Genomic DNA, 23,226 nt, shown 5'->3' with positions numbered 1-23,226 from the left:
TCTCACTTGCACTACAGGAAATAGGTAAACATGCTAAAGTGGTTAACACTCATTTCATGGGGACTTTAAACAAAGAAATGTAAACATACTATTTACATATTCAGGATGCTTTTTAAAAATGTTTATGCATGACGGGTCTTAAGGAACCACTGAACATCTGAAACATAGTATTACACTTTGATCCTGGATTAATCCTTTAAGAGCTCACTATGGAAATGTTCTTCCCATCAAGGGTAAAACATTAACTGCGTCTCAGTTGACAACACCAAGACCCCAACTATATGCTGGATAGATGCTGCTGTATTCGGTAACACTTGATAGGATTTCTTTTAACTTTCAAGTAAACAGCACATGAGGAAATTGAAGGATTAGCTGATATCTGAACATGAACCAGAGCTGATACACTTCCAGCAAAAACCCAGGAAATGGTCTGTTTTTATTAGTACTAAATTAAAAGCCTCCGGATTATATTCTTTTAGAAACGTCCATGTTTTCTTGATGTGAACAACTATACCTAACGGTGACATTTTGAACATACTCACAAAACAGAAGTCTGACAGCAGGTCGAGATAACAAATTTCATTTCATTTCATTTCATGTCACTGCTTTGTCTCAGCATTGATGTGGGTGTGCAACAAATGGATGTACACATTTGTAAATGAGAGCTAAGGGTACAAGAGGACTCCTCCCACTCACTGTATTTGTGTGTCCTGCTCTTTTCTTCTTTTGTCTAGTGTTCTCTGGTTTTGTAGTGCTTGACTCAGTTTTGTTAGATAGCTCACCTCAGTTTTTGTTTTGTTTTGTTTATGAATTAAATAAAGCTTGAAAATTATTTTTGTCTGTGTTATACTTGGACGTGTAGATGGGTAGAGAGTCGTGTTCTCCCACATAAAGACCACAGCGACGCCCTGTGGCAAATCGGATTATTTGCATCAAACTCGTTCAGCTGGACTCTGAATCTCTTCTTCCTGTGGGCTACACTGCCCCCTTCAGGCCAACATTAACACTGCAAAAACGCAGCAATCAAAACACTTTCTTCACTCATTTACAGCACTCACATGAGGTCTCATGTTTCATTTTATGCCCAAAATATTCGTATGAAAGATGTGTGAAGTCGCCTTTTGCGTGAAAATAGGCAGAAGCACCAAGCTTTTGATGGCACAATCGGTCTGGAGTGGCGCACGTTGGTTGCTACATGGTTGTCTACCAACAAAATTGTGGGGCTTGAACATAAAGTGGGAAAATTTCTCTCTATATATAGCTATAAGTTTATATATTTTATATATTTTTATGATGCACTGAAAGACTTTTTTTTTTTTTCATTTTGCTACTTCAAATTTTTATAGTTTTCGGTGCCATGCAAAGGGGGTAGGCACTGTGTGTCGGTGCTGCCACAATATTTATTGATGTTTTCTATATACGGTCAGAGAAAAAATTAACAACACAGGTCAATATTTTCATCACAGTTTCAAAAGTTACCTTTACCTCCTTTACGGCAGCAAAAACTATGAAGTAAATATATCTCATTGAGTTAAAGATTGTTACTGCTGTTTTGTCCATTCTCGTCATGTCAGTTTTATATAAAACCTCCACAGTAAGTCACTAATATCTCAGGCTTTCTCACAGTTGGTGATCTTTTCTGAATACAAGTTAAAACTCAAGGACTAGGACCATTTACATGAAATTTTTTGCCTTCAGTTTTGCCAGCTTTTTGGCTTTGCTGAGTAATGTACTTCCCTTAACAATTTTTATATGTCTTAAATGAGAATATTCAAATTAAAATCAGATTTTTTTTTTTTGTTTCTTTTGTGCGTCTGGTGATGTAAATTCTCCCCAAATGTTCACCTCTTCTTTTTTATCAGACACAACAAAACAGGGTTTAGGTGAAGGCGAGAGCTTGTTGGCACTGTTATTAAAAAAATCTGATTCCTTACAGGGAAAAGAAGATGACACAATTTGTATGTCTGTGAACAAGGTTTTAAGTTTTTATTGAATCTCAGGCAGAAACATACATGATAATCCTTTATTGCTCGTGGCATTCTGCGTTGGCCTCAGCGGCTCATTCTCACATCTTAACCAACATAAGGATGAATCTAGCGTCACTTTACATCTTCTTTGAAAACACCCCTGTTTTTTCTGTGTAACTAAACCTGTAGGCAAACTGCAGTATTCTGAGTGTGTGTACTTAGGAAAGGCGATCTCTTTCTCACAAATCTTCACATGATGTAAAATCCAGGCTGCTCAACCCATTTTTTTTTTTTTTTAAATCGTTCCTATCCTTTCCCTTCTTATATATCCTGATATTAAGAGTATATATACTGTAAGTTTTTGTTTTATGGCTGAACGCTTAAAGTTTTGGCTACGCAGTCATTCTTCATCAAAACAATGGTACAACAACGACAAAAGAAAACCCTGCAAACCTGTAAATTAAATTTCCTGAATGCATACATGTCTGTTTTTTTTAATTACTGATATTATTAACAGTTACATCGACATGATAGTGAAAACACAGTCAAACTTAGGAGTTATTGCCATTATATTTTTTGCATGATAAAGATGTGTTATGTGAGGGGGGTGTTTACATAGTCACACGACAAACTCTTTTCTAGACAAATGGCATGCACGACATAAGGAGACGCACCAAACGGGGGGAATAGAAACATTTTGAAACATTATTCTACACGTATAACACTTTCTTGGTCGTTGTGTTTAGGGGAAATAGACGACAGGTTTTTACGGAGGATGTGTTAACACTGTGTGCAAAAAGGTCTACGTAAATTTCAGACATGATCGAACACAAAACAGAAGCTTTAGGAGCACACAACAGTAGTCTTTAAATTTCCTTTTTAAAATATGGCTTATCAAGTTATCACATTATTTTTTGTTTTAGAGACAGACACAGAATAATAGATTCATATAATATTTAAGATTGTTTGCCCACCTTGAGGATTGTTATATATTTATGTACAAACTGAATGAACGAGTGGTGGACGAGGAGATTTTTTTTTTAGTGCTGCAAGAGAGCTGTGCAGCTATGGCAGAGGAGAGAAAAGGGAGTTTAAAACTTCTCGGACTAGAGGGACAACCCATCTAACATGTCTTTCGCCCCTCCGCTTGCTGTTAGCTGCGTAAGTATGACTTACGTTAACGTCAGTCAAGCTAACATTCCCCTGGCTGTTGGGTCAGCCTAGCTTAGTCTAAAGGTTGCAGTTCACACTGTTGGTTAACGTTTGATTAATTTCCCCACCAGCAAAGTTTGCCCAAGCACCAAAACGCCGCACCCAATTTGAAATGAATTCTACCCACTAACATGTGGATGGAAAAAAACCTGATTCAAGCCAATCTTGTAACTGTTGCCTATGAACTAAGCTAGATAATGTTAGCTTTAGCTAGCTAGCTAACCTACTTCTTCAGCATGTCTTGGAGTGGGCCTGGCAGGTATTTCATCACTGTGTCCATGATGCTTTCCTCTTCGTCCTCATCGCCGCAGCCGGCCGGCACGGCCTTCTTGGGTCGGGTCAAGCTGCCCTCTGCAGGCTGCTCCGCGGCAGCTGCAGCCTCAGCCTCGGCCTCCTCGCGCTTTTTCAAACCGTACTGGAGGTGAAACACAAACAAATACATTTGAATTATGAAGGATGTAAAGAAAATGCATGGAACATAAAACACTAATTTTGTAGTAGCCTATTGTGTTTTTTGGTTTTTGGTGCAGGGGTACGAAACACCAATAACAAAATAAGTCTAGAAAATATTTTTGATTATTTTATTTAAGCCCATTCATGTGTATGAGGAGCCAACAGAAGTCAGCCAGCTGGCCCAAATTTGCATCTATATCTCATGGCAGAAGGGTGGAAAACTGCTTGCACTCATGAGCAGCTTTCAATCAAATGGATTAGTCACCATTTTACAATCTCCAGTTCAGTTTCATACATCTATGGCAGTTGGGTATAACAACCTCCAGAATGATCACATAACACTCACTGGGTCAAGCAATCCTTTATCCCAGGGGTGTCAAACTGATCCGTGAAAGGGCCACTGTGGCTGCAGGTTTTCATTCCAACCATGCAGCACCCATGCAGTGGGTGTGGCTGGCCAGTTTTTGTTCCAATCAAGCAAGAGGACACCTGAAGTGACTGTGTGAAGGCAGTTCAGTTGATTGATTGAGCCAAATCAGGTGTGCTGCTGCATGGTTAGAATGAAAACCTGCAGCCACAGCGGCCCTTTCACGGATCAGTTTGACACATGTGCTTTATCCTGTTTCTTTGCATCTGAAAATTAATGGTTGAAGGGACTCAACGATCAATCATCAATCTGCAGAGGCTTTTTCAGCACGGGTGTCAGGTGAGTGACTTTCGTACGTCCTGACCCTATAGCATATTTAAGTCATTTTCTTCATTAAAGCCTAACTCCCTGCAGATATGGAAAAAAATACAACCACATGTTTCTAACGGATAAAACTGTGATAACACAAAGAATAGTTCCAAAATATTGCCAATAAATTACATGCATTTTTTACTTCCTGTGTTGAAGTGTATTAAATAATTGAGGCCACTATAGAATATTTACTACATCTGTGTAAATCGGTGCACCTTCTTTGATGTGCTTGTGTACTTCCACTCAGTTAACTCAATTTTACCCACTGGAGCTGTTTTTCATGATGTGGACTTTCCCACGTTGTATAGTTGATCAGATTTTTAGCAGTAAATATAGTGTGCTTCTTCAGAATCTCATATCACTGTCATTTCCCAGCAACCTGAGGAAACAGCTTATTAACACACGACACTATTTGCTCTCCTTTGCTGTATTATGACATGTGTAATTAAAGTCTTTATCTATATCGTGGACATTTTCCGCAGGATCTGACACAACAGAATGAAGCAGTGGAGGAGGCTGACAGGAGCCTTTTGGTAACGAGCACACTGAGAGTTGTTCCTCGCTCTTTGTCCTCCTCTGGGAGGACTTGAGGAGTACAGAGGAGGTGAGGATCCTGGGGAGGAGCGCTGCTTTTCATCCCACTGATTCACAGTATTCCCCTCAGACCTGCCCCACCCACACACTATCTGTCCTTCACAGAGCCTCTGCAGTGAAGTGGTTATACTGCAGTCATCGCAATGAACTGACACCAGTGCAGCTGAGCTCAGACCAGACCAGAAGTTACACAAACGGTAACACTAATGCTGATTCAAAAGGGTTTTAATGTATAATACCGAGCTTCCTAACCCATTTATATCATTAGCTTTTGACTTGGCTCACAATTGTTTTTATAAAACCAACCCTTTCTCTCTGAGCCACACTTTTTTTTTAGGAATAATGGCTCATTGTTTTCACCAGCTTTCTACTTCACTCTGTTCTTAACAGCTTCTTCCTAATCTTCTACTGATCTAATTTATTCAGTATGAGAAAGTTAAAAATAGCTCAGGTAAACAGTGTAACAAAGACCTCCTTTTTAAAGAGTTTTGCATTGAAGTGGCTAAGATGTGAAGAATGTGACAACATTTCACACCCAGAAAGCATTATGAAGAAGTTGTGAGACGACATAGAGGGTTTGATCAGCAACAGAATTACTCTTAAATGTACTTCTGTTGGCGGCTGTCTTTCTTGAGAGAATAAGAGAATGACTGACTGTTTTCTGCATATTTCTACAATTGCTTAGTCAGTAGGACGGTTGGACAGTGTGTTGTCCGTCTTTGTCGTTATACCTTATCTCTGATGCCTTGCCTCATCGATTCCCTCTCAGCCTCCATCTTGGCATATTTGCCCTTCCTCTCCTCCTCCTGCTGCCTCAGAGCCTCCTGTCGCTCTTCCTCCTTCTTCGCTGCATCGGGGTCCTCCTCCTTCTCCTCCCCACCCAGCATTTTGCCCACATCAGGAGGGCCTCCTGATAGAGAGAGAAATGAGAGAGAAAGGCAGAAGTGAGAAACTCTGATAGTGCTAGCAGGCCTCTTGGATTGGGATGTCAAACTATCAAATTATTCTGTGAGAGAAACAAGGCGAGCCAGACACCTGAGAAGCTGGTAACTTGACTTCTGGCACTGAAATAGAGGGAGATGAGTGTGCAAACCTTAGGTAGAAGCTTTAGAGGTTCGATAAAAAAGAGGAAACATTGATTGCCTAATAGCTATTATTATGTGCCAATTTCTCGTTCGGTTTGATGTCACATGCAATAATTTAGTCCGTTCTCATTTGAAATTAAACATCGAATTCTGGGTGTTGGACTCCACCCTTACACCATTTTCTGCTGGTGACATTTTTGGTGATGTAGTCAGCATTCAAGGCAACACTTCATCAGCAGGGCTACAAGAGCAATCTGCTGCAAAATGCCACCCCACTCTGAGCTTTTAAGAGCTATTTCACAAAGACGCAGAGTGATGGAGTGCTGCATCAGATGAGCTGGCCCCCACAAAAACCCTGTTGAGATGGCTGGACTGCAGAGACTGATAGAGAATGAAGAATGGGATTTTGCTGTGATTTGTATTTAAAAGACTGGTGTGCAGGATTTAGGGGGACTTACAGTCCTGCTCACCATTATTGGCATCCATGAAGTTTAAGTACATAATGTGGAATATCTTCTGAAAAAAATGAATCATGTGAAACATTTCTTTTCTATAGAGAACTCGTGTTTGATACAAAAGAGCAAATGATAAACAACAATTTAAAACAATAAACAATGGGAGGAAAAAATAGAAAAACTTAAAGCTTGCTGTGTCACTGGTATTGGCACCCTTTGCTGTAAATCAGTATGGAATCACATTGTGACTCACCTGTGGTAAATCACAAATGAGAATCACCTGTCTGTGCCCATGTGACATGAATTAGCCAATGAATGATGACTTCCGTGTTTTAAAAAGCCATCTGTTATCCCCTGTTCCTTTGTCACAATGGTGAAGACAAAGGAGCTGTCTGAGGACATCAGAAGTGCAATAATTAGCAAACCTCCAAAGGGTATAAGGCCATCTCCAAAGACCTTGGTATCCCTGTTTCAACAGTGTGTAATGTTATTAAGAAGTTTGCCAAGCATGGAACTGTCAAGAACCTCCCTGGATGTGGAGGGAAGAGAAAAATTGATGAGAGAAGTCTTCGAAGGTTGGTGCGAATGGTGGAAAAACCACGTCAAACATCCACAGACCTGAAGGCCAACCTGGAACAGTCTGGGGTCATGGTTTCAACAAGTACCATACTAAACCAAACAGGGCTTCATGGGCGAAGGCCAAGGAAAACACCATTGCTGAGGAAAAGACATAAAAAGGAACGACTAATCTTTGCCAAAGAGTACCTGGACAAACCACAATCCTTCTGGGAAAATGTTCTGTGGACAGATGAAACAAAAATAGAGCTTTTTGGCAATGCACACCAACAGTTTGTTTACAGACGGCGCAATGAAGCCTACAAGGAAAAGAACCCTACCAACAGTTAAACATGGTGGAGGATCCATAATGCCGTGGGGCTGCATCTGGTACTGGAGGCCTTGACCGTATCACAGGACTCATGAAATCAGAGAATTATCAAGAGATTTTAGAGCGAAATGTCCTACCCAGTGTAAGAAAAACTTGGTTTGAGTCGAAGATCATGGGTCCTCCAGCAAGACAAAGACCCAAAGCACACATCCAAAAGCACGCAGGAATGGTTGAAGAGGAAAAAATGGACTGTTTTAAAATGGCCAGCAATGAGTCCTGATCTCAATCCGATTGAAAATCTTTGGTATGAGCTGAAATCTGCCATTGGGGAAAAGAAACCTGCAAACGTTCAAGAGCTTGAACAATTTGCAAAGAAAGAGTGGGAGAAAATACCAGCTGAGAAGTGCAAGAAGCTTATAGATGGCTTACAAGAAACGTTTGGAGGCTGTCATCACTGCCAAAGGGTGTGCAACCAAATATTAAAGAGGGGTGCCATTATTGCTGCACGTGCTGTTTTTTTTTTTTTTTTTTTTTTTTTTTTCTTCTTTGAAATAACAATATGCAAGTTAAAAAACATTTTTCTTTGTTAAATTACTTTGGACCTCCAATTAAAAGATCCTGATGAGATAAATTTGGTACATTTCCATTTATTTCTGAAGATATTGTAGAGGTTATACAAAAAATGAAGGGGTGCCAATAATGGTGAGCAGGACTGTATTTGTAGAAATGGAATCTTCAGCAGCATGCTTTCCTTAGTGTTTACTGTATATTTATACCCAGTGTCTTTGGGTGGTATGTGGGCTTGATTACCTTGAAAGGAAAGGTAAGGCTGGAGAGACCTGCTTACTACTGAAGCTCACCAGTTCTTATTGTATTATTTGTGTTGGCCATTCAGCTGAATTTATAGAATTCAACCTCCTGTTTTTACTCTGATGCCTGGTCTCTGCTTTATGTTGCATCTCCAGAGTCAGGTTTTGACATAGGCTGACGTGAACTTGTCCGGGATCTTAACGTGTGAACTCAAGGTTCAAGTCAAGGTAGTGTGACTCCTCCTCCACAGAGTGTGCCATGTTGCTCCACCATGTTCTGCTTCATTAGTCCAGAACAGACAAACCAAACGCTCGCTAGGTTCTTGCTTGGAACGGGAGGCTGAGGTGTGGGGTATTTTGTTTGCTCAGCACCACGTTAAGTACAATCTGTACGAATTTGGTGGTTTAAGATGTAAAATGATGCGCAAAATGCTTACAATGTGTTGGCATGACTCACAAAATGTGGGTGACGTGGCGTGCTACTTGTACACAACTCGATTTGGTGGCAATCTGCAACCCCACCACTAGATGTCCCTTTCTCCAACGCACAAATCCTTTATACTTAAAAAATAAAAATAATGAAATACATAGGAGCCCTGCCATAGACTGGCGACCTGTCCGTGGTGTACCCAGCCTCTCACCCGATGACAGCTGGGATAGGCTGCAGCCCCCTAGCAACCCTCCACAGGACAAGTGGTTACAGAAGATGAATGAATGAATGAAGAAGGTACTGATTCTGTTTCAAATGCCTCTCCAAATTGTCGGGAATATAACTGTTACAGAAAGTCCCTTTATCACAATATATTTTCTCCTAAAACACCTATAAAACAACACCTTTGACTGGTGTATATGTAATTCAATTCCATCTCAAGGCATTAAAGACCCCAAACTGTCAGGAACAACACTAAGCAGCTGAGTTTGGTGTCCGAAGTTGTACCTGCAGCCCTGATGGTTAGCAACAAGGATTCAGGGTCCACAGAAGGTTGATAACAGAGGTAGGGACTAGAGATCATTGTTTGAATGTGAAATTGTTAACATGTTTGTTTCCGCAACACTACACCAGGACAAAAAAGAAGGAAAGAAGGACTGACTAGTGGAGACTTGCTATATAGTCATAACTGTGATAGATGTTGGAGAGAACACAGTACTAATATGAGTATTTTTTATTACGCTACAAGTACAGGCCATGGGATATGTCTCACACAAACCTGCTTACTGTGCTTGTAAAAATGATATCCTATTAAATAATGTCTCATGATCCCAAGGCAGAAAAAAATGGTGAGTGTAGCAAACAAAAATAGGAGAAAAGACAGAAACCTGTCTTCAAGAATTATCATAAAAAAAGATGAAGAGAAAAGCCAGCAGGCTGAAGGATTTTGTCTGTGCGGAGGAGGGAAAACCAAAGAAGAATGAGGAACAGGGGATATGTTGAGTCAGTTTGCTTCTGAGTATTGTGACAAAACAAGACATATTTGGGAAAACTGAGAGTGTGAGGAGAGGAAGAGAATCTGTCAGATTGTATTTAGTTCAATTAGCTGAGCTGTTCCAGTTAGTAGGATTAGCCAGCAGTTTCTCTGGGACTGTCGAGAGAGCGGGAGCGAGGGACATCTGCAAAGATGGAGGGAAAGAAAAACAACAGAGGGGAGCAGCAGATGAGTAAAATTAATGTGAAAGAGTGAAATGAAAGGGAGAGTGGAGATGGGAGGAGGGGGGATAAGGGAGAGGATGAGATGCGTGCAAGATGCATCGGAGAAGACCAAAAGAGAGCTGCCCCCCGGTACTGTTAGTGTTTAGACTCATCAGCATAAGAAAAGCAAACTGAAGCAGAATGCAGAGAGTAATAAAAGATGTTAGAGGCAGAGGAGAGGAAAAGATGAAACCGGAACAGAGATGAACAGATCAAATATTTACCTCAAACAAATGTTTAAATCTTGTCATTTAACAGCAGCTGCATCCAGTGTTGTTCATCAAAGATGAAACTGAAATTAGCAGCCTATTAGCTTAGCTCATGTCCAAAAATAACAAAATAAAACACATCTCTAAAATTCGTACTAAAACCAATGTATATGTCAGATTTAGCACCAGTTAATAGTGTTGTGCTCTTATTTTTATGTGTTATGCATTACCTGTTGTGGATCAGTTGCTCTTTTTTTGTTTCTAGTTTAGGGCTAAGCTAACATATACAATACGCACAAATCCATCTTTTCATGTAGTCACAGCATGAAAGCAAATAAGAAGAATCCCCGATAAAACGACAAACTATTCCTTAAAAAAATTGCACATCCACAATTGGCAATGCGCAGGCAAAAGCTATTGGGTCAAAATGGCTGACGAGACAAAGATGGCCGCCTACAGAAAGAAGCTTGAATAGGTGCTCTCTGGGAAGTGCAGTGTACAACCCTGTAGGGAAGCTGCACGTACACACGAGCACCAGCTGCACAGAGAAAAAAAAAAATGGTTAAATTAATGAGCTCCTTGGATTCGACAGTAAAAGACAGAGGAGTGTAAATTTAGAGAAAAGGTAAACTGGGGTATTGCTGTATAAGCATTTGATGAATAGCACAGAGAAGCTGACATTGCAATAACTGCCAACCCAGGGACACTGCATCTGCTTCTAAGTGTGTCTGCATGGCAGAGAAAAAGAAGAAAGTGTGTGTGTGTGTGTGTGGGGGGGGGGGGGGGGGGGGGGGCATCCATCCTATATATACATTGCATTAGTTCCATTTAAGGTTTGCACACACAACCTCTTGTACCTGGTTCAGAAAAAGCATGCTTGTGTGTTTTTGAATGCAAGTGCACATCACACTCTGTGCTCAAATGCACATGTATGTCTTTGTACAGTATAAAAATGTATGAATGCACAAACTGACTTTGCGTACATACAGATAGGGGTTCATATCCCAGCACACTTTCAGGTTAAAGATTCAGACTTAACTGCCAAATACAATGATCAGATGAGATACGTGCTCTCAAACGTCGCTCAAATTCTATATTTTTGGACATGTGTCTCTGTGGAACGTCACATCTGACAGAAATTTGACAAAAGCATTGTTTTTTTTTCCCAACTTTACAAACACTGAGGTTAATCTAAACTCCGGATCCACATTTCTAAAGCACTGCCCACAGCAATTCTGGCATTTTTATTTATTATTTTGTTCTTGTTTAAACAACTCATTGTTGCTACCGCCATGTTTCTATCCCTCCTGGAAGGGAGAGTGTATCCAGAGTGAGGAATAAACAAAGAATATATTTATTCCAACCACAGAGGACTGATCAGCTCAAGTGTTTACATGGTTATTAGATGCTAATATTTTTAGATCGATTATCAAAAGGTATCCACCACCCCTCTCAGTACGGTTGAATTCTGGAACCGTCTGTTCAAATTTAGGTGGTTTTCATTTTTATTCTGATCGGGTTAAAATTGTTATTATTAGAGTAATATTCGTATCCATGTAAACAAAGCGGCAGGAGTTTATTTGACAAACTGCAAGAATGATGAGCCCATAATCTGAATATATCCAATACACCTACAGTATCCATGTAAACACCGCTACTGAAGCCTGCAAGTGGAGCGACGGCAGTCAGCTAAGCCTCTCTGTTAAATGACTGCTTTACCAAGTCAGGCTTACAGTAGACAACAAACAAAACACTTTAGTTCTTATTTTAACTACACTAAGCCAAACCAGAACAAGCGTGATCTGGATTCACAAAATCTTATTTACACATTCAGATCATCTTTGTTCAAATCTAAAGAGGATCCTGGGTTATATTGAGCAATGATCCCTGCTGTTGCATTGTCAGCCAGTTTCTAGAGACACAGCAACATCGTTATAAAGCAGAGTAATTCTATTAGGCTTGCAGTCCTCTCTGTCTGCATAATCTTTATTTTTGAATAAAGTTAAGAGCTGCATGTTGTGCCATCTGTCTGGAATGACATAAACTATTAAAACTTGTAATGGAAAGCCGATAGGTTGGCCCAAATTTACTGTTCCTCTATAATCCACATTACAATAGATGAGTCAGTATCCGTCAAGGCAAATGAAAGCCAGTTTACACATAATAAAAAGCACATATGACTGGATATCCAGAACATGAACATAACAAAACTCAAAGTCAAGATATGGATCAAATCCAAATTATAATTAGCCAGCTCAATTTGACCTTTTCAGACACTTTCCTTTGGCAGGCCTTCCCTTTTCATTAGACTATGATTACTTTCCTTGATACTTGGACAATGCTTTGCTGCCAAAAGGTGTCATTTCCTCTAATCCTTTCCTCCTGAAATTTCTCTAATAAATCTTTGTTAAATCCGAAGTCTTGAGGGAAAGTGGGAAAGAAGACTAACCTTAGCTAACTCTCGCAGAGCCCGAGCCTTTGAAGGCATCAGATAAACAGTGCTTATCTCCCTTTTCCCGCTCAGAGTTCTCAGGCAAATCCCTCTCTAAATCCAAAGTGTGATGGGAAGGAGCACACAAACGCAAGGATCTAGGTCCGGCCTTCGAGACAGAAACCGTAGTCTCAACACGGCTTATTAAACTGCAGAAATATGAGGCAGTGGAGGAAATTGCTAGTAAAGGAGAAGAAAGTGTGTTCACTGTTGTGTTTTTTTTTCTACTAATTGGTGGCAGTTATGCTTTGAGTCAGCTTAAATTTCCCTCCGGTGCAGCGGCTATTGCACACGTATCAAGCTGTACTGAAAGTGAGACAGCATTATTCCACACTGGGACTTTAAGTCAGGAATCACCCACTGTGTAAAATATATTCTTAGTGGGCATGCAAGCTCTGACAATACATCTGAAAGATTTGTGCTAGAAATTCTTTCATCTTTTTATGTTGTAGGCAAAGTAAAATATTATCACTTCTACAAACCCTGCATCTAATTGTGTTAAAGCGGTAAAATTAAGCCTTCCTAACTGATAAACACAGCCTTAACATCAACTAATTTATAACTGAACGTCTTTCTGTCACTGACGTGCAGAACACCTACGCACAATAAAAACAAGCAGCAGGAAGTGGGACAGCAGTCCTGCAAATCTTTTCCACAAATAAAATGTTGGTGTTCACTTCAGCTGAATCAGTCAAGTCGCTGACTCGTGGGCAAACTGTGAGGACGTCCTATTTTTGACACCAATGAGTTTGTGGCTTATTTAGTTGTTTTATTAGCAGCATTTAGTGCTGTGTCTGAGTCGTTGCAACGTATCTGTCTCATCTGTCCAAAGTGAACTCAGTGAGAAGGCTGCTATCAGAGCGCCTTGGAAGAAATGCTGTCTGTGTCTCAGGCTCTCCCGTCACTTTAATATGCATGATCACGTGAATAAGACAGTTGTCAGTCCAGTACTCATCAACTCCTACCCTTGCAGCAACAGCACAGGCATCCTCACTCTCTTAAGCTGAAGATGGTGAAAGTTATGACATGTTTGCATTTGACAATCAGGGAGAGCATAATAATAATAAGTTAAGTTTGCTATTCTGCGCAACCATCGTTGATTTGCTTGCTAAGCAGTCATGCTTCATCTAGAAGGTTTATCTCCAGGTGTTTTTTTCTCCAGCATCTCCCTCACTATAAAGACTTAATCTCCACTAGTGATTCTCCATCTATCCGACACTCAACTACTGAGGGCACTTCCAATTTCTTGTGTCCACTAGTACACCTTTAGACTTGAGCCCTATTCCTTCATGAACAAGAGGAAAAAAATAGTCAGAATAAGATAATCAAAGTGTCAAATCTTGTACAAATTCCTGAGTAATGTTTACAGTCCTTTTCACAGAAGACATTTTGATTGGAAACATTGAGGAGCAGACACTAAAAAAAATGGTATTATGGAATTATTGGCAACAAAGGCCAACTGTGACATGGCCTCACGTTTCCTGTGTCTGACCCAAAGGCTGCATTTCAACTTTTGTTCCAGCCAACAGCCGTCTGAACATAATATACGTTCTGCATCTGCATAAAAAGCAATAAACTCTTCAAACCAGCAGCCATCAGTAGTCCATATTCGTCAATCAATAGGGGAAACGCCAAGAGCTACTGTTAGCTGGGAGGCTAGGAAGCTGGGAAGCTAGGGAGCTGCCCTCTCCTGAGTCATGCTTATCAATTGGTCTACAGTTTGTTCATTCCAGATGATCATGGAAACATTATCGTATGAATGTTCATATTAGATGAAGATGTAAAACGACGTGAGCCTTTTGCACGCCTTTACTTTTGTCACTTCCATATTTCTCCTCGTGCATTAGTTCTCTAACCTGAAAAGCCAATCAAAGAGATCTATCTGACCGAATCCATCTGCTGCCATTTCAATATGCTGAATCGCCGGGAAAGCTGCCAACAGAGGACTGACTATTGCCAACAGTGCTGGAACTAGGGGTCACGGATGCTCTCCAAGGACCCAACGCTGGCAAATGGCCGACCATTGGCTTGGTGTATTACGACTAAGTGATGACGGCTGGGTTGCATTAAAGTTTCCCTGTGAAACGACATGTACAAAACGCAGGATCTCCCCTTAGTGGACTGCAGCCATGTTAATGTACCTGAGCTTTCTCTTCTATACCAGGTCAAACGCCTGAAGAAGATTTCTGTCTATAAAAGGTGTTTAACCAAATTTATGGCACAGGAAATTCATTTTTACTTGTATCGAGAAAATTGTGAGTGAAAAGAGTCCTTTAATTGCAGATTAATTGCAGAATGTCTTTAACAGATACCAGAAGTATTCCATTGTTTTTCCTTTCTCTCTCAGTCTCTCTCTCACTGTTCGTGACATGGACAGTTGGATGCTTTATTTGAACAATTTAGACGCACTGCCAAACACACGCGTAGTCACACACACACACTCTCTTGCAGGAGCTCAAGGTCAGTTTGGAGAGTAGAATTTGATTGGCTGGATAAACGACACGACAAGATGGGAAAAAAAGAGTGTGTGTGTGTGTGTGTGTGTGTATGTGTGTGTGTGTGTGTGTGTGTGTGTGTGTGTCAGCAGTAGACAGCCCTCTCCACCAATCGGGTGATGAAGACCTGACTCCCTCAGCCAATCATATTAGAGTGCTGCTAAAAGTGATCATCTGTACTGTAAGGAGGGGGGTGATGGAAGAGCATCTCAAGGTGTCTTCATTTTTTATTTCACCTCAGATCTCACAATGCCATTTGCTACCGGGAGCTGATTTACAAATGATCAAACCTGTGTGAAGTTAGAAGAGTTAATAAATAATGAGCAAAATGTAAAGATAATGGGAGGCTCAGATTTTTTTGAGAATGACCCAATTATGACTAAATTGGTTCTGATTTTGAAGAAAAGGCGTGCGTCCATGTTTCATTTGCAATACTAAGAATAGTCGTTTCCAACAGCAGAGCCTTGCATTAGTTTTTTCCTGCTAATGTTTGCAAAACAGAAATGAGCACGATTAATTGGGGCCAATTTATAGTAGCGGTTTAATACACGTTTTGTGCATGAGTGAGTATTTATGGCAGCAGGATGCTGAGGGAGTCACGGTCGGGGAAAGAAATATCCCTTGGTTTGATCCTTTTATCATTAAATTTCTTGTCAAACAGGCTCTCCAGCTGTGCTTTCACTATTATTATATACGACAAAAGATTAGCTTGTTTACATATTCTGGATGTAATCCTTTGTGAGCTCAAATATAATGAGCAACCTTGGTGTGATCTAACCACATGTCTTCTCTGTCCTTTATTTTTTACCAAGCTCTAACAGAGGGAGGCTTTTTAAAAAATGCTTTTTACGAGCGCATCATTTTTGCCTCAGTTTGCAAAGCGTTTGACAGGGATTGGTATTTTGGGCAGCTCAGTTGTCCGTGCAGCCGTCAAAAGGATTAAAAATGAAATATGTTTTTTTTTTTTTTTTTCGTTTGATTCTGTAACAAAGATTTAGTCAGCAGTAGGCCATTCACCGTCATAAGCTATTTTAAGTATCCTCAGCTCAGCTAGCTATACCATAAGCCATATAATGCAGCATCCAGCGAGCACATGCGGTTTGCTGCTTCTGGTGTCAGCACAGAGAGAAAAGGATAAAAACGATGCTTTTTATATTTTCGCTTTCATTTAGCTGCTTGACGTAAGAACTCTCCGCTCATTCGTGTATTCAAATCAAGTCAGTTTATTTATATAGGTCCCGAAATGGACACCACCTACACAGGCCCCTTATACAGATATATAAATAAGAAATCTTACAGAAAGCATTTGGAAATAAGATACAGATGAATTTATTCATGTAAACCATGAACCAAAAGATAGAAATGTAATAGACAGAAATTATTTTGCACATTTTCCATCCCACTGCAATAGTGTCATCTTCCTGTTTGGTGCAATAAATCAATCCAACCATTATTCCGCCAACACGACACGTTACACAAATATAAAACTGTGTCCATAGACAGGAAGGTAATCTTCTTCACCTAAATTCCTGTAATTATACGAGTCTCATTATTAATCAGCTAGCATTTTATTAATCTTTACCTACAAATTGTTTTTCACTTACTATAAAAACTAAACCTGACTATTTGGCTGCACTGCTCCCTTTTCTGCTGACACAGTCATAGTGTGACTCTTACGGCCTCAGGCCATCAGAGTTAGATTAAGCTCTAAACCTTGGGATTAAATGACGACCTCACTTAACAACCCACTATTCTGTCAAAACTATTCTTCAACTTTTTGTAGTTGGGAAGTGCAGAGTCAGCGCTAAAGCACTTATGAGCTGAAGCAATCGGCTCACAAGGAAACCGCAATGGATCCTGAATTAAAGTCTGGAAGCCGACGTAGTGTCTGAGCTTGTTGCATAGCTCCCAGATCTTGAGTGATTAATAATGGCCGATGGAAAATGAAGCGCAGCACAATCATTTTTCTTCTCAGGCTGAACATTTTATTAGGATACCTGGACTCCTGAATGGTACTACAGGGAACAAGGCTTCATCTAAAGTTTGTTCAGTATTAGTTTGGGTTTTGTGTCAGCAGTAATCAGCCTCGATCTTTTTATGCAGGACGGATAAGATTTCTGACAAAAAGCATGACACACTGAATATTGATTAATGCTCTCGTTGTTCAGGCTGGAAGCTGAATTGTTAATGAATGCTCAGGAAGTGCACCATTCCTTTTATGTTGAGATATTGTATCAAGAGCATTTCCAAAACCACAGAGATTAATCCCCTAGAGAAATGCTGGGGAGTTGTTAAGCGATGAAAAAATGTCCAATTAGTATGATGAACTTGTAAGATTGTTTAACAAGTTTAACCTCCTTCAGGAAGAGATAGCTAAATTCCATAACACTTGACATTTTTGTCATAGCGAAATCTATTAAAGTTAGCATGCTAACAAGCTGTGAGTGAGTTTATTTAGCTTCTACGCTTCTAGGCTTCACAACAATGGCTGAACCAGTTAGCAAGCAAACGTTTAAGAGCTGCATGGACGTTAGAACTGGCCAGCTAGAGTTTGTTTTTAGCTTGTGACCTCCTGTTCTTTGGTGATGCAAGGACTGAAGTCCTGGGCACAGTAGCAAGCTAAGATCATGTTGCTTGTCTATCATGAAGGCCGGTTATTGGTTAATAATTTCTGCTGAAGCAATGTCTGGCAATGGTACCCCAGTTGCTCCAATGTCCACGTGTCAAAAACAAAGGAAAGAAAGTTGGGTTAATGTTGCATTCAGATATTAAGATTGAGAGGTATTTACCGTGTTTACCAAACACATGGACAGCCCCCTCATGTGGTATTCACAAACTTGTGAAATGTCCGCTAAGGTCCAAGTCCATGAGTCAGGACATGTTTGCTGGCATTTTCAAAAATGCCAGTAGGGGATGGTTATTTTCTTCCTAAGTTTATATAGGCCATATCTGAGGGAAATTCTGATTTCCCCAACAGCCTCATGTTTTCATTGTGCTCTTGTATTTTTTACATTAAGTTACTGGTTACTGGCCTTAGTGGCTTCTAGATGCCCTGAGTTACGTAGCAGGAGTGTTGTCACAAATTATGGCTGACATTACGGATTAAGCGTGAATTTCACGCTCTGGTAAAAGGTAGTACACCTTTTCTTACAAATCATTTTACGAGTTGTTCCTTTAAATATTATACGTACGTATAATGTGTAAGTCATAAACACAAACAGATTTTCCATCATCATCGTTTTGCACTCTCTGGCATATTGTATATCAATATTCTGTGCCCTGCACACACAAACCAGCACTAAAACCAAAGAAAGCCAATTTAAGAAACACATCAACATAGTGTTTCTTAAATTGGCTTTCTTTGGAAGCTAAATTTTTGTTACGGCCATTTGAGAAAATGTCTTTTGGGCATCACATGAAATCCAGTTGATTGTGGCTATTGCAGCAATTTGCCACTCAGCCCAGCACCATCCGAGCTTCGGATTTTAGTCCTGCTGAATTATCACCGTTTTACACTGCATTGTTTTCATCCAAGCATCTGTAACCAAAGAAGCCTTGGAGGATTACTTAATGCACTGGCAGCATCCGCTCTTTCTCAACGGCTCTCATCCACACACTTGACGCCTAGCATACTCGGCAAAACACTGACACCATGACAGGACAGCAAATCCACATCCAAACAGGAGAAGGATCATCAGAGGACAGAAAACAGGAGTGTAGCAACAAGCTTGGAGTGAAATCTGACCTCTGAAATAACAATGCAGCTTGTTCTATCTAATCTCTCAACAGCAGGTTGTATATATTTTTTATTTGTGTTGTTTGACAGTGTTAAGACCAAAGGTGCAGAAACAGTCCAAATATAGACGTAAGAGACACACGTTATTTTGGTGGTAGATGACTTTCTATGTAGAGAGACATGACCGAGGACCCACAACTTGGACAGATGTTGAAAATGACATCACACACATCACCTGTCATCTGGTTTACCTTAGATTATTGCTTAAGAATCATAACAAGTGCAGCTGAGACGGATGGAAATCCCATTATTTTGGAGGATATCTGGTCAGTGTAATTGACAGTGTTGGTCCTAATGATGGCGGTAGACCAAACAACACATCAGGGGAAAAAATACAGCTCATGCTGAGGGGAACACAAAGATTGTATCCAGTTTCCATCCAATAATTGAGATATTTCATACTAAAGGTGGCGCTAAAAGAAATGTCGAAATAACACCAAACTCAGTAGAAATCATCTCCTGGAAACCGTGACTGTCTTACAGTGTCTACATGATCCATCCAGTAGTATTGGATATATTTCAGTTTGGACCAAGTGCTGGACACGCCAACATACCATACAAAATGCAAAATTAGAACTAGTGGAACACATGATCATGTTTTGTTTGTTGTTTTTTGATATTTGACAATGAAGCTTGGGAGGATATGTGGAAAGGGAACCTACAAAGTTCACCAACTGGAATCAATCCAGGGACGTTATGGTTACCTGAGAAGCAGCACAGACCACTAAACCTCAGGTAAGCCCAATAATGCAGAATAACTGGTTAAAGAATATTTCACTAGTATTGACATATTGACTGACGGGCTCTGAGCGTCAGATCAATAGCTTAGCTGATTGAGCATCTGGCAAATTGGTTTGTTTCATTATCTGATTATCCTTTTCCCCGCAGGGAGCTTTAAAGATTGTGTGCACCATCAGTATTTTTGCATACTTTTTTTGTGGAAAGAGGTCACTGTGTCCCAGTCAGTAGACTTGGACTAGGACCAGAATATAGGGCAATGACAGCAAAATGATCACCCTGGAGGGCATCAGAACCAATTATTAGACACACATCCCTGTTAATTATCAAACTTTTTCTTTCCTGCATCCTTGCTGTCTCACCTTTCTCTCTCACACACACAAATCTATAGCCTAACGAAGGCCTTTGCAGCCTCCGTAATTTATCTGGCCATTCAATGCAGTGCACATACACACACAGACCTTTGCAGTATCTCCAAAGCGTTTCCCCAGCACTGGTAGAGTACACCCACACAAGCAAACACCTACACACTCAAACATATTCTCAAAGTCTGCAGGCGGAGTGGAGCCTGACTTATGGGGAATAAAACCAGCATCCAGTGCAATGCAGTTGATTTAAGAATTCATAGTGCAGACACGAGGCAGAGGAGCAATGCAGAACAAGGCAGGGCTCGCCTCCTCTGCATCTCAATGAGGAACCGGGGCTGTGCTTCAACTCCATGTCCCAACTGTAACTGCCTGACACCTCTGTAACAGGACAGCAACAGCTCACCATCATGTACGGCTGTCTTTAATGTGTGTAATTGCTGCATTGTGACTAGGGGTGCCACTTTCCTGCCTTTTGCCTTGAAGCTATAGCTGACAAGGGGGATGAGTTACAGAGCTATAATGAGGACTAATTAGGGGCTAAGATAATATTCTAAAGGATAATACCTGAAGGCTTTGAAGGACAAAAGTCTCATGAAAAAAAAAATTGTCTGCAATAATTCTTGCCAAAACAGGTCTTCTCAGTCTCTTATGTCAGCTCCTGACGGTGGGCTCGAAAAGTAAAATCTACCTTATTATTAAAATTCGTGCATCCAAATCAAGATACTGTAAGTTTGCTGCCGTCCTGAGAAGGTCGCATTCTGGTGCATTTTTAGTATATGACTGGACCTACTACAGCTGCTACAGTCATATTTTATCTGCAGTAGTCTAAACCTCATTTACAGAAAACTGACACACAAATGTGCTATTTCCACAAAAGCAGAAATGCGTAACACTGGTATTTTCAGGAACTTGGCTAATGGTTTTTAAATAAGTTATGCCATGGCTTAAGAGGTTTTATAAGATGGCGGCAGAAGTAAAGTGGGAGGGAACGGGTAGCTGGAGTCAATAGTTTGGCGCAGGACAGTGTGTCCGTGACTACCCGGCCATTGCTGGTAGAGGGCTGCTGCCGCCGCTGCTGAACAGCCCCCTTTAAAGCCTTTACACTGCAGTGCTGTTAAATCAACCTCACACCAGCCAGACTACTCACCTCCCATAGCAGCTTTCATTACAAAATTCATGATGAAGCACTTCTGTGTTCTCTTCCTTCAGTGGTCACGTTATCGGGGACAGACCTGCAGCCGGGGGACAGAATACACAGGCTGTGACTGCATGAAAGCCACTGTTAGGACATGCACTTTCACTCCAGGGTTTTTTATACGAGAGTTTGATGGGATGGGGGAAGATGGGGGAGGATGGGTTGGTGAGGCTTGATGCGGAGGAAACATAATGTCCAGACAGATGTTGACAAAGAAGCACCAAAACCACTAAAAAACACTATTCCAGCTTTGCGATAATCACAATATCTTCATGTACACTACATCCTTTGATCATTTGATCTAATGTGCATGAAATGTTTGGTGAATGCTATTATATTTTCATAAACGGCTCCAGATCCAACTCCCGGAGCAAAATGGATGACTGAACTGGGTTAAGATATCTTTACCATCCAGTGAAACACCGCGTCCTGAGTTTTGTTGATGCACCTGCGCCCTCGATTTACAACCACTCTCCATCTTGTCTAGATTTATGCTGACTCCGGCTGACTGCCTGTGATGTGTCCTCGTGGAAATAACTCCAGGAGTCAGTAAAAGGAGTCGGACAAAGATGATGGGGTCGAAGATGAGAAAGTGGACGTGTGGCTTGTGTCAGTGAAATGTGTCGTTGGAGGGCATCACCTCCCACAAACAGGAGCTCCACATGAAAAAACATGGTGCATATGTTCATAATTTGTGATCTTATATTAGAATTTGTATATTCCTCTATTTTGAATGTTTAGTGATTTGGGACAGATAGATAGATATATGAATATCACTGGGAACGGTTTCTTCAATACTGCTGCTGGGACCTTTGGTCTGACAGGCTGAAACTGAGTTTAGAAACCATATGTCATCATTTATCTCATCTAAAAAAAGATATATAGTATGAATTTAATATTTCTGATATGAATATGATTTGTCCTTAATGCTCTATAACTTTGATTTTAATTATCTTTTTAAAACATTTTTTTTTTTTTCACATGCTCTTCCGCTGCATTTTACGGCATCATCCTGACATTGCAGTATAGGATAGCAGGGGGAAAAAAGCATCCTCCTGAAAACTTGCTGTTCTCTTTGTATCGTCCTCGGGTCACTTCCATTCTCCCAAAGTCAAATCTGCGCCAGCCGAGCGTCTTTACAGCATTTCCTGGTTCCTCTTCCTCGTCATCTGCAGCAGCAGCAGCAGCAGCAGCAGCATCACCTTCAGCTTCTCCTCACATGAACCCTTACAGTATGTCCCCGGTGCGGTGCAGCATTTTACAATAGTGAACAGAGTGTACTCGCTTACTTACACATGCTAATTTGAGGAGTACCCCGCACAAGCTCACAAATCTTAGCATCACCATCCTGTCCCGTACAGCAAACCCTCACCAACATCCCCATCTGCGGCTGCTCGGACATCGTTTACCTTGTTTTGATGCTCCTCCAAGTCCCTCCGGAATGCCTCGCCGCAGTCTTAAAACCACCCGCAAACGTCTTCCTACCGCGGGAGGAAAGAGAACACAAGTTGTGCGTCTTAAAGGAGAGGTTGTGTCTTTCTGTGCGTCTCGCTGCGCCGCTCTCAGTGAGTGGACATGCCGGTGGTGTCAGAATCAGGCTGCAGCAGCGGAGGAAGAGAGTATTCTTGCAGGACGGGGGGAGAGCATGCGGAGAGGGAGAGGAGGGGAGGGCGGTGCGCATCAATCGAACACAGTGAAGGTCCCATTTAGTTTCTAAACTCAAATAGAAACATGCAACATTACAAACCTGTGTATCATAGCATGTGTGTACAATCACTGCAGGGGCGCTTATCAGGAAATGATCTCATCATTATTGTTCAGTGTCGCTTTCATGGTTGGAGTAAAGATTGCTGCACAGAAAAAATGGTCAAGAAGAAATCATGAAAAAATAAATATCAAACCTAAAACTCAAATACATCAAATGTACATAAAAACATGTAGCCACTGTGCACTACACTCTGTATGTTAAAACTGCACAGCTTACAGAAGCTTACTGAACAGAAGTGAGGTGGGATCCTTTCAAAAGAAAGTCCAATTGTTTCATTCA

The 23,226-nt window shown here is 40.8% G+C and overlaps 1 protein-coding gene across 1 annotated transcript; it reads right to left on the bottom strand.

Moving 5' to 3' along the window:
* Nucleotides 1–1,725: 1,725 nt before the first annotated feature.
* Nucleotides 1,726–21,162, bottom strand: cplx2a (complexin 2a; the record flags this gene model as incomplete). The annotated part of the gene is made up of 3 exons (XM_084566159.1): nt 1,726–3,594; nt 5,697–5,875; nt 21,132–21,162. 3 exons carry the CDS (start codon nt 21,160–21,162, stop codon nt 3,403–3,405), a joined length of 402 nt encoding a protein of 133 aa, XP_084422285.1. The 3' UTR covers nt 1,726–3,402.
* Nucleotides 21,163–23,226: the final 2,064 nt, after the last annotated feature.

The sequence above is a fragment of the Chelon labrosus genome (assembly GCF_963514085.1).
Source record: "Chelon labrosus genome assembly, chromosome: 2".
Classification (NCBI taxonomy): Eukaryota; Metazoa; Chordata; class Actinopteri; order Mugiliformes; family Mugilidae; genus Chelon; species Chelon labrosus.
The sequence above is the reverse complement of the archived record's forward strand: the minus strand, read 5'-3'. Positions and strand labels throughout refer to the sequence as shown.